At 48.8% G+C, this 13,973-nt stretch overlaps 1 protein-coding gene across 1 annotated transcript; it reads right to left on the reverse strand.

Annotated features, from left to right (window-relative positions):
• Positions 1-1,969: 1,969 nt before the first annotated feature.
• Unc119b (unc-119 lipid binding chaperone B) lies at positions 1,970-13,610 on the reverse strand. Its single transcript, XM_048449535.3, has 5 exons — positions 13,335-13,610; positions 10,082-10,195; positions 6,602-6,713; positions 6,302-6,474; positions 1,970-4,850 (listed from the first exon to the last, which is right to left on the reverse strand). The coding sequence occupies exons 1-5, from the start codon at positions 13,576-13,578 to the stop codon at positions 4,738-4,740; spliced, it is 756 nt and encodes a 251-aa protein (XP_048305492.1). The 5' UTR covers positions 13,579-13,610; the 3' UTR covers positions 1,970-4,737.
• Positions 13,611-13,973: the final 363 nt, after the last annotated feature.

The following is a 13,973-nucleotide window of genomic DNA, read 5'->3' on the forward strand; positions in this document are numbered from 1 at the left end:
TCCTTTTGTTACTGTGGAGGCACCTAGCTATTCTAACACTAAACTGTACTCCAACCTCAGGCTCAAGTTGTAACTGTACATAGATCTAAGATATATTGGTTTATTGAGACAGGGTTTTTCTGTGTAGCCCTGGCTGTCCTGAAATTCTTTGCAGACCAGGCTGGCCTTGAACTCACTAAGATCTGCCTGCCTCTGCCTCCCAAGTGCTGGGATTAAAGACATGCATCACCACTGCCGGGCTAAGATTCATATTTTTAATTAAGTGTGTCTATGTAGAGTCTGCACACACGAGTTTAGGCGCCCTAGGAAACTAGAGGAGTCTGATTCCCTGGAGCTGGAGTTATAGGTGGCTGTGAGTGTCGGCATCTGAACTCGGGTCCTTTGCAAGAGCAGCGCACATTCCTAACTGTTGAGCCTTCTCTCCAACTCCTGCAAATGTTTTGGTTAAAAGTGTACACATTTTTTAGGAGAGACAGATTTAGATTGGCAGGAGGACCAGGACAAGGGATGTTCGGAGCGGGTGATGTCATGATCTGCACAGTGGCTGTGGTGGGGACAATAAGGTTGTGTATGCACGTGTCAAAATGTCTGGGGTTTTGGTTTGGGTTCCTTTTTTTCTTCCATCATGGGGCTTGAATCCAGGTCAAGCACTGTATTACTGAGCTATATACCCAGACCAAATTGTACTTTTGAATTCGATTATTTTCTAAGATAGAATCTTGCTATGCACCCAGGCGGCCTTTTAACTGGGTGCTGGTGTTAAATTGCAATTCCTGGCTCTAACGTGCACTCATCTTGTTATTTTGTTTATTTTTGAGATTTCTCTGTGAAGCCCTGGCTGTCCTTGAACTCTCTCCGTAGACTAGGCTGGCCTCCAACTCACTGAGATCTGCCTGCCTCTGCCTCCCAAGTGCTAGAATTAAAAGCATGCACCACCACCTCTGGGCTTTGTACTTACTTTTTAAAGGATTAATTAATGCATATTATGTGTGTCTTCATGAATTCATGTGTACTGTGTGTATCCAAATACTTGTGGCGGTCAGAGGCTGTCAGATTCCCTGCAAGTGGAGTTCTAGGTGGTTGCAAGACACCTGAGGTGGGTACAGGGAATCAAATCCAGGCCTGATTCCTCGGTAAGAACAGTAAACACATCTCTCCAGCCCCAAACTGGACTTTTGTTTTTCAGACAGTGTCTGATTATGTTGCCTTGGCTGGCCTGGAACTCGATAGTAAACCCAGGTGACCTGAGATCCACCTGCCTCTGCCCCCCCTCCCAGAGCTGGAGTAAAGGCGTGTCAACACCACATTGAGCTCAGAAGCGCACTCTGTAAATGAGGTCATTTCACTGCTACTTACACTTTACTAACCCTACCTTCAGGGCTGAACCCAGCTCAGTGCCGTGTGCACAAAGCACCAGGTTTGATCCCCAGTACCACCAAAACCTGAAGAAAAACCACGAACTTAGGCTTTAAAAAAAAAAAAAACTTGTACGGGTGTGTGTGGATGTTTCCCTGTATATGTGTGCCACATGTGTGCTTGGTGCCCTTAGAAGGCAGCATCAAAGTTCTCGGAACAGGAGTTAAGGGTGATGGTGAATGTGGTGTTAGAGACAGAAACCAGGTCCTCTGGGAGAGCAGACAGCACCCATCCCTCCATCCCCTTCCTCCAGCCCTCCAGCCCCCATCCTCCAGCCCCATCCCCATCCCCCATCCCTCCAGCCCCCACCCCCATCCCTCCATCTCACATCCTCCAGCCCCCACCCCCATCCCTCCAGCCTTTCATCCCATCAGGTAAATGTTCTGCTCAAAGTCCCTGGGTAAAATACATAGCAGAAAAATCTGGTGAAGCCTAATTTTGTTCCTCAATTAGAAAGGGGGGACACTAAAGACAACAGAAATGCAAGAGCTGAAGAAAGAAACTGGGAGCCACCACCACTATGGCCCAATCAGGAGGCAAGACAGAGCAGACATATTGTGAAAATCTTTATTACTGTCTCTTATGGTAAAATAACATCTTATACAAATAAATCACTTGGTTTGTTCTGGAATGAGGATCTTGGGTGAAGGGGAAGAAGGACAGAGGTGTTTCTCACATTCTGTGAGAAATAGATTTACAGGGAGAACAGACTTTCACAACTTTGATGATATCACACGACCCTCTGTGAAACAAAGTGGGGAGCACCTCTCCCCCCCACCCCCTGTGGCTATGATGCTCTGGACATGGAATGTGGACATTTTCAGAATCTGAGTCTATGGTCAGTCCCAGAAGCTGCAAAGCACTGGCCTTGGAACAGGAAATACCCAAGGCCTGGAGAAGCTTCAGAAAGTCTGTGCAAGACAACGCAGAGCTAACCGGAGACAATAGTTGATCTCAGCCTCGGGTACTGGCCATCTTTACTCCTATGCTTATGGTTGAGAACAAAATAAAAGCAGATTGAGGGCAGCTCAGCCCCAAGGCAGAGGGCAGGGACGGAGAACAAGCATGTCTGGCCTCAGAGCAGAAAGCAAGGGTTCTGCCTGGTTGCTGGGATGAGGTCGTCCTAGGAGCGGCCTTCTGCTCAGATTCCTGCTCTCGACACAGGACATGGCGTCCTCGCACTGGAGCACTGTTTCTCTCCCGCTGTAGCACAGGAAGCCACTATGGATGGTTGGTATTCCTGAACAACGTGACTTGACTCGGCTTCCGCTCATTATTTTCAAAGTATGAATTCCAGTTTACATAGGTCAGATACAAAAGGCAGAATTTTGAACTCATTGAAAACAGCAAGACACTTCCCTAAGAAGGCAGACACAGACCACTGGCCTTCAGCAGCAATGGAGGGCCAGTTCATCCTGCCAACAACGACCAAGCCCTGGCCTCAGCGTGGTCTTCAATGTGACCAGGACTAACTGGAAGGGGATGCAGTCCTGTTCAAGCCAGTGTGCCCAGCTCCTCCATCCTCTGGGGCCCTCCAAGCAAAAGCAAGAACTACAGGCAAGAAACAGTGTGCCAGAATACAGTAACAGCCCAAACTGGGCTCCACTGAGCAAAAACCATGCAGCTCCAGGAAGCTGCTCCTAGGTAGTATTTACTTAAATACTGGAAACCAAATCTCTCCTCATCAGACTGTAACAGAGCAAGGAGGAACCTTGTAAGAACATCAGAGGGGCCACCTAAGGAAAGGTACAGAGACCGCTCATGTCTGCACACGGGTAGGAGAGAAAGATGGACAGCAGCTCCCCTGCAGTGCATGGGCAGAGCGCACTAAGGCACCTAGATCTGGAGGACTCCAGCTCTGAGATTCGAGAATGGTAAGAGGTGCCCGCCCAGAGGGCACCTGGGCTCTCCCGTCTCAGTGGGTGAACCCAGTGCAGCATGAAGGGTAAATAGGACTTTCTCATTCTGAAAACTTTCAGCATATGGCATTGTTACGTGCTGGCCAGATGTAGAACACAGGACAAAATCTAAGGCTACTAATGCTCTAGAAGCCAAACACAGAGAGACACTGGCCAAAGTGTGCCCTTCTTCTCAGAGAGCACTCTGGGAGCCTGCTCTCATCACATGGATGCCATACCTCAGGGACACTTCTGTACATCTGCTCCTTACTACTGACACTTCCGCCAACGCTAAATGGACCTGAGCCACAGCACAGAGTCCTGAAGCTCCAAGCTGGGGAGCCAAAGAGGTGGGAGTTAGTCAGGAAGGATCTGAGGTCAGCTTACGCCCATGACAGGTGCAGGAAGCTAAGGACACAGTGCTCCAGCAGGCAGCCCCAGCCCACGCTGCCCTTTCCAATACTCAGACATCCAGCAGCCTGAAGCAGGCATCAGAATGTGCACTACTCAAGACCATCCGCCAGATGGTTCCAGAACAACTTCAGTAGAAAGGCAGGCAGAAAAACACTCCTAAGCACCAGCCGCGCTGCAACCATGCCTTTCCCACCAGGAGCCAGCTTAGCCTGGGAGCCAATCCATGTTAGCAGAGCTCTACCCGTATCTCAGGTACTAGCACACTGACACTGTGTAAGACTCCCCAGAGAAGTCTGAGAACAAAGAGCCCAGAGCACGACCGTCCTGCACTGAACTCAAGAGACACTGTGCTCCGTGAACAAAACTGACGTGGTCTACTGCAGTAAAAGTCATGGCCAGGGAAGCAGAGCAGGCTCAATGGCCGGCCTCCAGAGTAAGAAAAGGCAGGCATCACCATGGTCTCCCCAAGGACTGGCTGTGGGTCCCCCAAAGCAGTTAAGTAGTATCCTCAAAACCTTGTCTTTCACCTCCAACCCAGTACCGCTATCAAGTCTTCCTGTGTGTAGGCTGAGGGCAGACTGCTCCAATGCAATACCGTGGGGAGGAGCAAACAAGCTGCTTTCACCTGCCCATAGCACCCAGGAAGCTGCAGTCTGGCTGGGAACCTGCAGGTTGGCTCAGCCTAAGCCTTCTCACTAACACAGCTGTGCCTGGATAGTCGGGCTTGTCGGGACAACCAGTGCATAGCGAAGACTACACAGAAATAAACACTTTTATCTGGATCCCAGGAACCTTATCCTAATCTTTTACTTCACTATAATACCTCTGCAAACTAGGGGGCAGGGGAAAACAAACAAGAAACTGCTGGCCGGCACTTCCTTGGAGCACAAACCACCACCCCTGTTGCAGCTTCCAGGACCAGGTTCAGAGTGTTGACAAGCAGTAGCTGCAATTCCCCCATATGCCTCGTGGTGGCAGCAAAGCACCTTCCCTGTCCATTCCTGTGACGTTACTGGCCGCCGTTATAGGCATAGTCAGCCTTGTTGTGCATTATCAGCTTGTTGTCGACAAAGTAGAAGCTGTCCGAGCGGGTCTCATATGGGTTTTCGATCATCAGACGAACTGCAAGTCAGGGGAAGGGAAGAAGAAGCAGAGAATGTGAATGTGTCCCGCAACAAGGTATAAAAAAAACTCAGCATCCCTCCAAAATTGATAAACCAGCACTTTGGAAAGTTTGACTGTTCTGCGAAGATAATGAGGTAAAACAAAAGAAGCCACGGAGACAGGAGGCTCCAGATGGAACCCGAGGTCCACTACAATACAGGATGCATCAACTCTTCAGCATCCGGAGTCTGAGTCTTCCTGCCAGTATCCCTTGGTGTTTGGCCTGCTGCCCACCTCTAGACGTTCCAGTAGAAAGCCCTGGTCGTGCCTCTCTTACCAGCTTCCTTGAGTTCTTTTGTTTGTGGAGACAGGATCACACTGTGAGGCTTATCTGGCCTTGAACTCGGAGATCTACCCTGCTTCTGTCATCCCAAGTGCTGGAGGTAAAGGGAGACATCACGATGCCCAAACTACTTCTTTCTTTTTTTGTTTTTTTAATTTTTAAAATGTATTTATTTTATGTGTATAGGTGGTTGTTTTGGCTTCATATATGTGTTTGTACCACATCGGTGCTATACTTTCAGAGGCCAGAAGAGGGCATCAGATGCCTGGAACTGGAGTTAAAGAGACTAGTGAGCTGCTGCCTTGTAGGTACTGGGCCTCTGAAAGAGTAGCCAGTGATCTTACTCATCTCTCAAGCCCTCCTACTTCTTCTGGGGACCCCTGAAAGTCAAAGGTATGCATTCAGCGGAATACTGGGGAAGCCACTCTCTGGAGAGGGCTCTGATATTTATGAACCTACGAGATCCAGACAGAGGCCTAAAACTAAAGCCTCTGTCTGTCCACTTGAATTCTCACTTTGACCTCTTCCACAGGGGAAGGTAAATGCAATTATAGTCGCCTCTTGTCGGATCTGATTTAGCAATCTCCAGTGCCCCAGGAAAAGGCAGCGCAGTCTAAAAGGTTCCCTGAGCTCATACAGGCCAAAGCAATTTTGCTTACATTCAGACCGACACTCAAACTCTTTGGTCTATTTGGCTTCACAGATTAATCTATCCTTGCAAGTATCTGCATATTCCAGACCAACTCAAGCGACAGCACATCTCAGCAAACTCTTGCCTGGTAGTGCTGCCGTGCGAGCAGAGTGGCCACCCCAGAGTATGCGGCCTTTAAGGACGGAGACTCTGAGGGAAAATGTCATACTGCATCAGCGCCGAAAGGCACAGAGGAAGTGAGCAGGACACAGTGGGGCTGTGAGGAGAGCGGCAAGTGGCTGTCCTATCTACTCAGGGCCCGGGAGGCCTGAGTCCCACAGGAGCACTCAGAGCAGGAAACACAAGAGTGAGGTCAGATGACACCAAGCCACCACTTTCCTCTCCTGCAAAGGAGGACACTGGACCAGCTGGGTCTCAAGGCTCTCCTTGCAGACTCAGAATCTCCAGCACTGAAACAGACTGAAAGATACATACTGACGTCCTCAGAGAGCTGTGGGAACTCATAGATGTGTTCGCACGTGTTTCTACTGCTGGGGATGCAGAAGCCAAAATCAAAGTCAAAGTTTTTCAGCAAACGCTCCCGGAAGTAGTGCCGTTCAATCATGCGGAAGTTTGACACAGGTCTGTCCCCCACTGTAAACTCTACCCTGTAAAACAAATCGCTATTAGCCTGACTTCGCTTCCTCCTTCCTCTGAAGCCAGCTCAAGCCCACTGAGCACATTCCTCCCCAAGAACAAGCAATGTTCTGCCCTCATAAAAATAATAGCACTCACGTGGCACCAACTGTCCGGAGGCGGAGAAAGGCTGGTGTGAACTGATAGCGAACGAAACGCCCTACACTGATATCCACGTCGACACTCTCCTCCTCGGCATCCTGGTCTTGGTCTGAAAGAACACAGGGCCTTGCCTTAGCATCCACCATACACACGGCACAACTGCCGACTGACAGGCGCACACCAGCTACCACAGCCCTTCTGCTGCACACTGGTCACATACCAACCGCACCAGGCCTCAGAGGCCCTGCAGAGTGAAGCCACTTGTTTCCATTTCACTGACAAGGAAACAAGTCCAAAGGCGGTGGTGCCTAATGTTTCCAAATAGTTAACAAAGGTAGCAAGTTCTGAGTACAGTTCACCTGGAGCCTGTTCTTTCTTTGGGGGGTGGGTGGGGAAGAGCTTTCTAGACAGGGTTTCTCTGTGTAGCTTTGGAGCCTGTCCTAGAATTCACTTTGTAGAGCAGGCTGGCCTTGAACTCACAGAGATCCCCCTGCCTCTGCCTCCTAAGTGCTAGGATTAAATGTGTGGACCACCACCACCTGGCCGTGAGCCTGCTCTTAAACAATGCTACTTGTTTACATTATTGAGGAGTGGGTATGTCCTGGGGTAAAGCCAGAAATCCAGCTGGACACAGAGTCTCTGCTGCAACCTATCATACTGACTAGGTCTTCTCTTAACACTAACCAGGAGAGTAAGGTCACAGAGGCTTAACAGGTCCCATGTCCTTTCAAACAATACAAACACTTATGAAAGGCAGGCACTGGAAGTAACTGTGACATCAATAAAGACACCAACCTACAGCCTGTCTATTCTAGGCCACTCCGGGTCCAGTTCTCTAAGTGCCTAGAAAAGGGTGGCGTGAGTGTGTATGGAGTCAAGCAGGTGCCTTAAAAGCAGAGCTGGGAAGGCTGGAGACCAGACACCTGCTGCAGGTTTTCGGAGGCTTCAGTACCTCAGTCAGGACTGGATTATGACGGTGGAAACACAAGGCAATGCTGAGCCAGGGCTCGGCAATCAACCTAAGACTTTGTTAGAATAGTCTGTCTGTCTGTCTGTCTCAGTGCTGGAGACCTCAAGCTGGGGCCTTCCGCTGACCAAGTCTCTGCTCCTGAGAGAGAGCCCCAGCTCGGGAGAGAGTCTTCGTGATTTCTCTGAGATCCCAAGACCTATCTTCCCAGAGCTGCAGGTTTATGCTGAGTAGCAAATCAAATGAGAACTTTGCAAAGTAAGTTTCATTAGAAACCACAGTAGGGGGGTCAAGGAGATGTCTGCTCAGCCAGTAAAGTATTTGGAGACCAGAATTCCAGCCCTGTGACCCACATGGTGGGAGGAGGGAACCAGTTCTCATAACTGTCCTCTGACCTATTTATTTCTGCCCCATCACACGTGCACGCGTGCGCACACACACACCATTCTCACACACACGATAACAATAAAAACTAAACCAGAACAGAAGCCTCCACCACGATCCCAGCACTGAGAAGCAGAGGTGCAGAAGGGCAGCTCAAGGCCGTCTTCATTTAAACAGTGAATTTGAGGCTAGCTCTAGCTACATGAGATTATGTTTCAAAACAAAACCAAACAATAAAAACAAACTGAGCAAAAGTAAAAGAATAAGCGGTTTGGGCTGGAGAAATGGCTCAGAGGTTAAGAGCATTGCCTTAACCTGAACTCAAAGGTCCTGAGTTCAATTCCCAGCAACCACATGGTGGCTCAAAGTCATCTGTAATGGGGTCTGGTGCTCTCTTCTGCCTGCAGACATACACACAGACAGAATATTGTATACAGAAGAAGGAGGAGGAGGAGGAGGAAGAGGAAAGAAGAAGAGGAAGAGGAAAGAAGAAGAGGAAGAGGAGGAGGAGGAGGAGGAGGAAGAGAAAGAGGAAGAGGAAGAGGAAGAAGAAGAAGAAGGAAGAAGAAGAAAAAGAAGAAAGAAGAAAGAAGAAGAAGAAGAAAGAAGAAGAAGAAAGAAGAAGAAGAAGAAGAAGAAGAAGAAGAAGAAGAAGAAGAAGAAGAAGAAGAAGAAGAAGAAGAAGAAGAAGAAGAAGAAGAAGAAGAAGAAGAAGAAAGAAGAAGAAAGAAGAAGAAGAAGAAGCGGTTCTTGCACCAGAGAGTATGGTCACTGGGTTCTTGGACTCATCTTTTGTTACCCATAGCCAGAGAAGAATGCTGTCTTGGAGTCTGTTGTATACTTAAGAATAATCTTTTATTTTAAAAAACAAAACAAAGCAAAAGCACAAACAAACAAAAAACACCATGGGGCTGGAAAGGTGGCTCAGCAGTTAGTTTTCTTGCAGAGCACTCACATTCAGCTCCCAGCAACTCTGTCTGCAGCTCACAGCTGCCTGTAGCTACAGTTCCAGGGGCTCCAACACCCTCTTCTGACCTCCAGAGGGAACTGTGCTCATGCGCACAAACCCCGGTGGACACACACACATATAAGATTTTTAAACCTTCAGAAGAAAAATGAAAAACAAAACAAAACTGCTAAGCCAGAGGCCAGGTGTGGTGGCGTACGCCTTTAATCCCAGCACTTGGGAGGCAGAGGCAGGTAGATCTCTGTGAGTTTGAGGTCAGCCTGGTCTACAAAGCGAGTTCCAGGACAGCCAGGACTGTTATACAGAGAAACCCTGTCTCAAAAACAAAACAAAACAAAACAAAAAAAAAAAAAAAAAAAAAAAAAAAAACTCAAAAACTGCTAAGCTAGGACTTGGTAGGGAGTCAAAAGTATTAAAGGCAAGCGAGCTCCTGAGTAGGCTGCAAGACTCGGGAGTGGGGCTCTCCTCAGTGCCATCTGGCTGCAGGGATTGATTCTGCCGCTGTAGGCAATGTGAATCATTGAACAAGGATCTTAGGGATATGTCACATGTAAATTCTGGGTCTCAGTAAAAAGTGGTTGAGCCACTCAGAGTGTCATGACAAGGCAATGTGCTGAAGAAACTGGACAGTGCCACCACACTACAAATGTCAGCTTCCTATGCTGGCTGTGATGACATGAGCCTGTAACCCTAGTACACACTGGGAGGGTGCATGTCAGGAGCTCAAGGTACCCTCAGCTACAGAGCAAGTTCTGGGCCAACCTGGGCTACATATGAACCTGTCCTCACAAACAAAAACTGGCCAGTCAGATAGCTCAGGTGTAAAGGAGCTTACTACACAAACCTGGACCCTGAATCCAACTCCTGGAGCCCACATAATTGTGAAGACAGACAAAAGTTGTTCTCTGACCTCCATGTATACACACTGGCACATGTAGCCACACACTTATAAAGACATACCAAAAATAAATAAAAATTAAAACAACAAAAAAACAGCCTTTTAACAAAGTTCCAAACTATTGCAACAGGCAGGAGAGGCCACAGGAAGTGATCTGTTATGGAATCAGGAGACAGTGGGGTCCAGAACACATGTGTTGGCACACAAACACAGCCCTTCCTTCCCCAGGTGGTGGGCAACTCTCACAATACCCCTGCCTACCTGAGATGCAAGGCTTGGCAATCTCAAAGAGCACCGTCCCTGTCTCCAGATCTCGAATTTTGAAGCGGGTAAAATCAATACTGTAGACATTGTCTTCAGGTTTGCACAAGTAATCTGGAAAGGAGAGACCAGTGCTATTACGTCATCTTCCAAAATCACCATCTATTTCATTCCCTGGCTTTGAAGCAAATGTGTTCTTTCTTCTCTGATGTAATTCGCTGAGAATTTCCCCCAAACATTCTCTTTTTGCTTTTTATTTTTTATTTATTTTTTTAAAATATTTATTTATTATGTATACAATATTCTGTCTGTGTGCCTGAAGGCCAGAAGAGGGCATCAGACCCCATTACAGATGGTTGTGAGCCACCATGTGGTTGCTGGGAATTGAACTCAGGACCTTTGGAAGAACAGGCAATGCTCTTAACCTCTGAGCCATCTCTCCAGCCCTTGCTTTTTATTTTTTAAGATTTATTTTTATTTTCTATGTATGATGTTTTGCCTACATGTAAGCACCACAACTGTACAGTGTTGGGAGAGGTCAGAGGAGGGCATCAGATCCCCTGGAATCATAGTTACAGGCATTATAAGATGCCAAATGAATTCTGTTAGGGAACTAAGCCCAAGTCCCCTGGTTAAGAGCTCTCAACCACTAAGCCATCTCTCAATCTCTAAACACTCTCTTTTAAAATTTGCTTAACCTTTATTCTTATGTATGTGTCTTAGTCACTGTTCTATTGCTATAAAGAGACACCGTGACCAAGGCAGCTCTAATGAAAGCAATTGTTTATCCAGGAGCTGGCTCACCGTCTCAGAGGCTCAGCTCCCTCCACGGTGGGAGCATGGCAGCACCCCTGCACCAGAGCAATGGCTGAGTGCGACATCCTGATGTGTGGGCAGCAGACAGAGAAACGCTGGGCCACCCCAGTGACACGCTTCTGCCAACAAGACCACCCTTCCTAATTATTTAATCCTTTCAAACAGCGCCCCTCCCTAGTGATGAAGCATTCAAATACTTGAGCCTATGGAAGCCATTCTTATTCAAACCACCACAATGTGTATGGGTGTATCAGATGGACACAGCGTCTGCAGAGGCCAGAAGATGGCCTAGGACTGGAGTTATATGCAACTGTGAGCCATCATGTGGGTGCTGGTAATTAAGCCCAGGGCCTCGGGTGAGCAGCGGGAACTCTTAACCAGTCCCCCCTGCCAAACATTCTCTTGTATTATCAAAATTAGAAACTTCAAGAACGAAATGGGAAGAGGCAGAGCGAGATGGCTCAGAGACACATTATATACATATATGAAGCTGTCAAAGAATAGAAGATTACTAAAAGCATTTAACATATACTGACTAATAAGTAATATAGGGGTGGTTTGCCAACTCTATCAGAAAACAGATCAACAAACTTTTCTGGAAAAGGCCAGGTTACAAATAACTCAACCATACAGTATGACTTAACTATCCAACTCTCACTGGAACCCAAAGGCCTATGGACAGGAATTGAATAAGCAACACTACAAAAAGAAACTATTGGTGCACATGGAAGCTAAATTTGATAACCACATGTAACAAGAGTTAACATCTACTTCAACCATTTAAAAGGTTAAAGCCATGCTTAGTTTGTGGGCGTCACAAAAGTATGCATACATTCACAGGGCAGCAGGAGAAAAGGCCAGTGAGAATTATCAGGCCAAACCAGCACATACAACAACCCGATCAGCTAGTCAAAAGTGCACATCACAGGAATGCTGCTGCCTTGTCTGATGATCCCCACAGCATCTTCTCCAGCTCCCTCTACACTATCTGACCATGCTTGTTTGTGCAGTTGCTTCATGCTTGACAAGCGGGTCGTGTGTGAGATGGCAAACTTGAGAGCCACCGTAACTCTGCGGGTTCTGAGTCTTTAGGAGGCGCTCAATAGATAACTCAGAGAACAGAAGAACTTCAGAGTGATAAAACCCAAAGGTCACTAAGCTCTGTCAGTGGCTTTCTCTAAGGACTTGCAGAGTTGGGCAAAGCCTTCAGAGGAGACCTGAGAGCTGTTAGTAAGTCTACTGGGCTAGGCACTTGACGTGCTAACTCACCCTTGATGTCAGGAGCCCTCAAGGCCAACAGGATGTTAGGGTCTGGTGCTAACCATTTCTGTACTTTCAAATCCCCAAATGAAAACCGAGAACGGAGACGGCTTTTCACTGTTCCAACTATCTACAGTTGCATTCAGGCAGGCAAACAAGAGTCCCAACCCGGTGTTGCGAAACTGGGCCATCAAAACATCCAAAATCCAGTCAAAACTATTTTAGGAGAAGCGGGTTTCCTTTTGCAAAGGCTGAACCAGTAGTTCAGCCACTTCCCTCAAACTCCCATTTCCCAGTCGTCAGAGCTATTACCACCAAGCTGGACAACATACACCTCACAGCCCCGGGCTGAGTGAAGAGATCAGTGGACACTCTGGCATGCCTCAGGGAAGAGGGGTTAAGAAGTCTCAAGGGCAGGGGGGTAAGGAGGACAAGTCAAGGCTTAACCAGGTGACTGCAAACTCCTGGGGGGAATAATAGCAAGGAAAAGGGTGTCAGGCCTGGGCAGTTTCCAAAAGACAGAGATCATCAGGGAACAGACACGTATTTCTTCCCACCCTTCCTTACACCGCTAAAAAGACGGGAGGGTGGCTTTTGATGCAAAAAAAGAAAAAAAGAAAAAAAAAAAGAAAAAAAACCACACTTCTGAAACCCTGACACATGTAAATTCACTAGGAAAAAATGTCAAGTGCAAGATCCGCATTCCAGCTTGTACATACACCGAAACTTTAAACTTCATTTTCTTTTTTTTTTTTTTTTTGTGGCACAGCTTTTTAAGTCTGCCAGAATGCGACGGCCACGTGTTTGACGGATGCACAAGCCCACCTGTACACAAAGGGGCACGGTGGGGCTCCCAACCCGAGGGGACTACAGCCCGGCCGAGTGGGGGAGGGGCTGTCAGGAGCCGGAGCCCAGCCTGAGCCCGGGGAAAGGCGGAGTCGGCAGGTAGGGGCTCTGATCCCGGGGACTGCGGAAGCTGAGGACGGATGAGCAGAGCAAACAGGAACCCGGCTAAGGGCTGGGGTCCCGGGAGGACAGGGGGCCAGGCCCAGATGCGGCTCAACTCTGAAGCCCTTGCCCGACAGAAGCGCGGCCCCCGGCGCCGCCACACGGCCCAGCCCGCCACGGCTCCAGCCCGGCGCCCACGGAGGGCGCGGTCGGCACGCCCGCCACTCACTCTCGGTGACCCGGTTGAGGCGCAGGACGTGCTCAGGGCGGATGGTGTCCAGCGCCAGCAGCTCCTGCTCCGTGACCGCAGCCCCGGTGCCGTCGTCGGCGGAGTTTGGGGGCGCCTGCCGCCGCGCCTTAAGCCGGTTCAGGACGCCGCCGCCCGCCTTCTTCTTCTCCTCCTTGCCAGCCACCAGCCCGCCGGGCCCAGACGCCGGCCCCGCGGTCGCAGCCTTCGAGTTCGACCCGCTCATCGCTCCACCGCCAAGATGGCCGCCACCTCTCACGGCGCCGTAACTATGGAGAGCGGGGGCAGGGCCGGGGGCGGGGCCCGAGCATCTGGGGGCGGGGCTTGCGGGGAGTCGCTACCAGGCCCAACTTTGGTCCAATCAGGTGTGAAAGGGCTGGGCTGACACCTGAGGACCTAACCACTGTCAGGTCCTTACGGTCACCCGTGATATTTTAACTGTATCCTTAAAAAGTTAGTAAATAAAAATAAAAGCGAAACATATTCTTAGTCAAATGACCTTCGGTAATATAAAGTGTGGACAGACATTTTGAGAAAATGTTACTGGACTGTAAGTTCATACTGCTTGCTGCGCAAACATAAACTTCAATTAGATTGCTGTCTCTGGAGGTGGCTCAGCAG

Source organism: Myodes glareolus, chromosome 2 (genome assembly GCF_982192425.1).
Source record: "Myodes glareolus chromosome 2, mMyoGla1.1, whole genome shotgun sequence".
NCBI lineage: Eukaryota > Metazoa > Chordata > Mammalia > Rodentia > Cricetidae > Myodes > Myodes glareolus.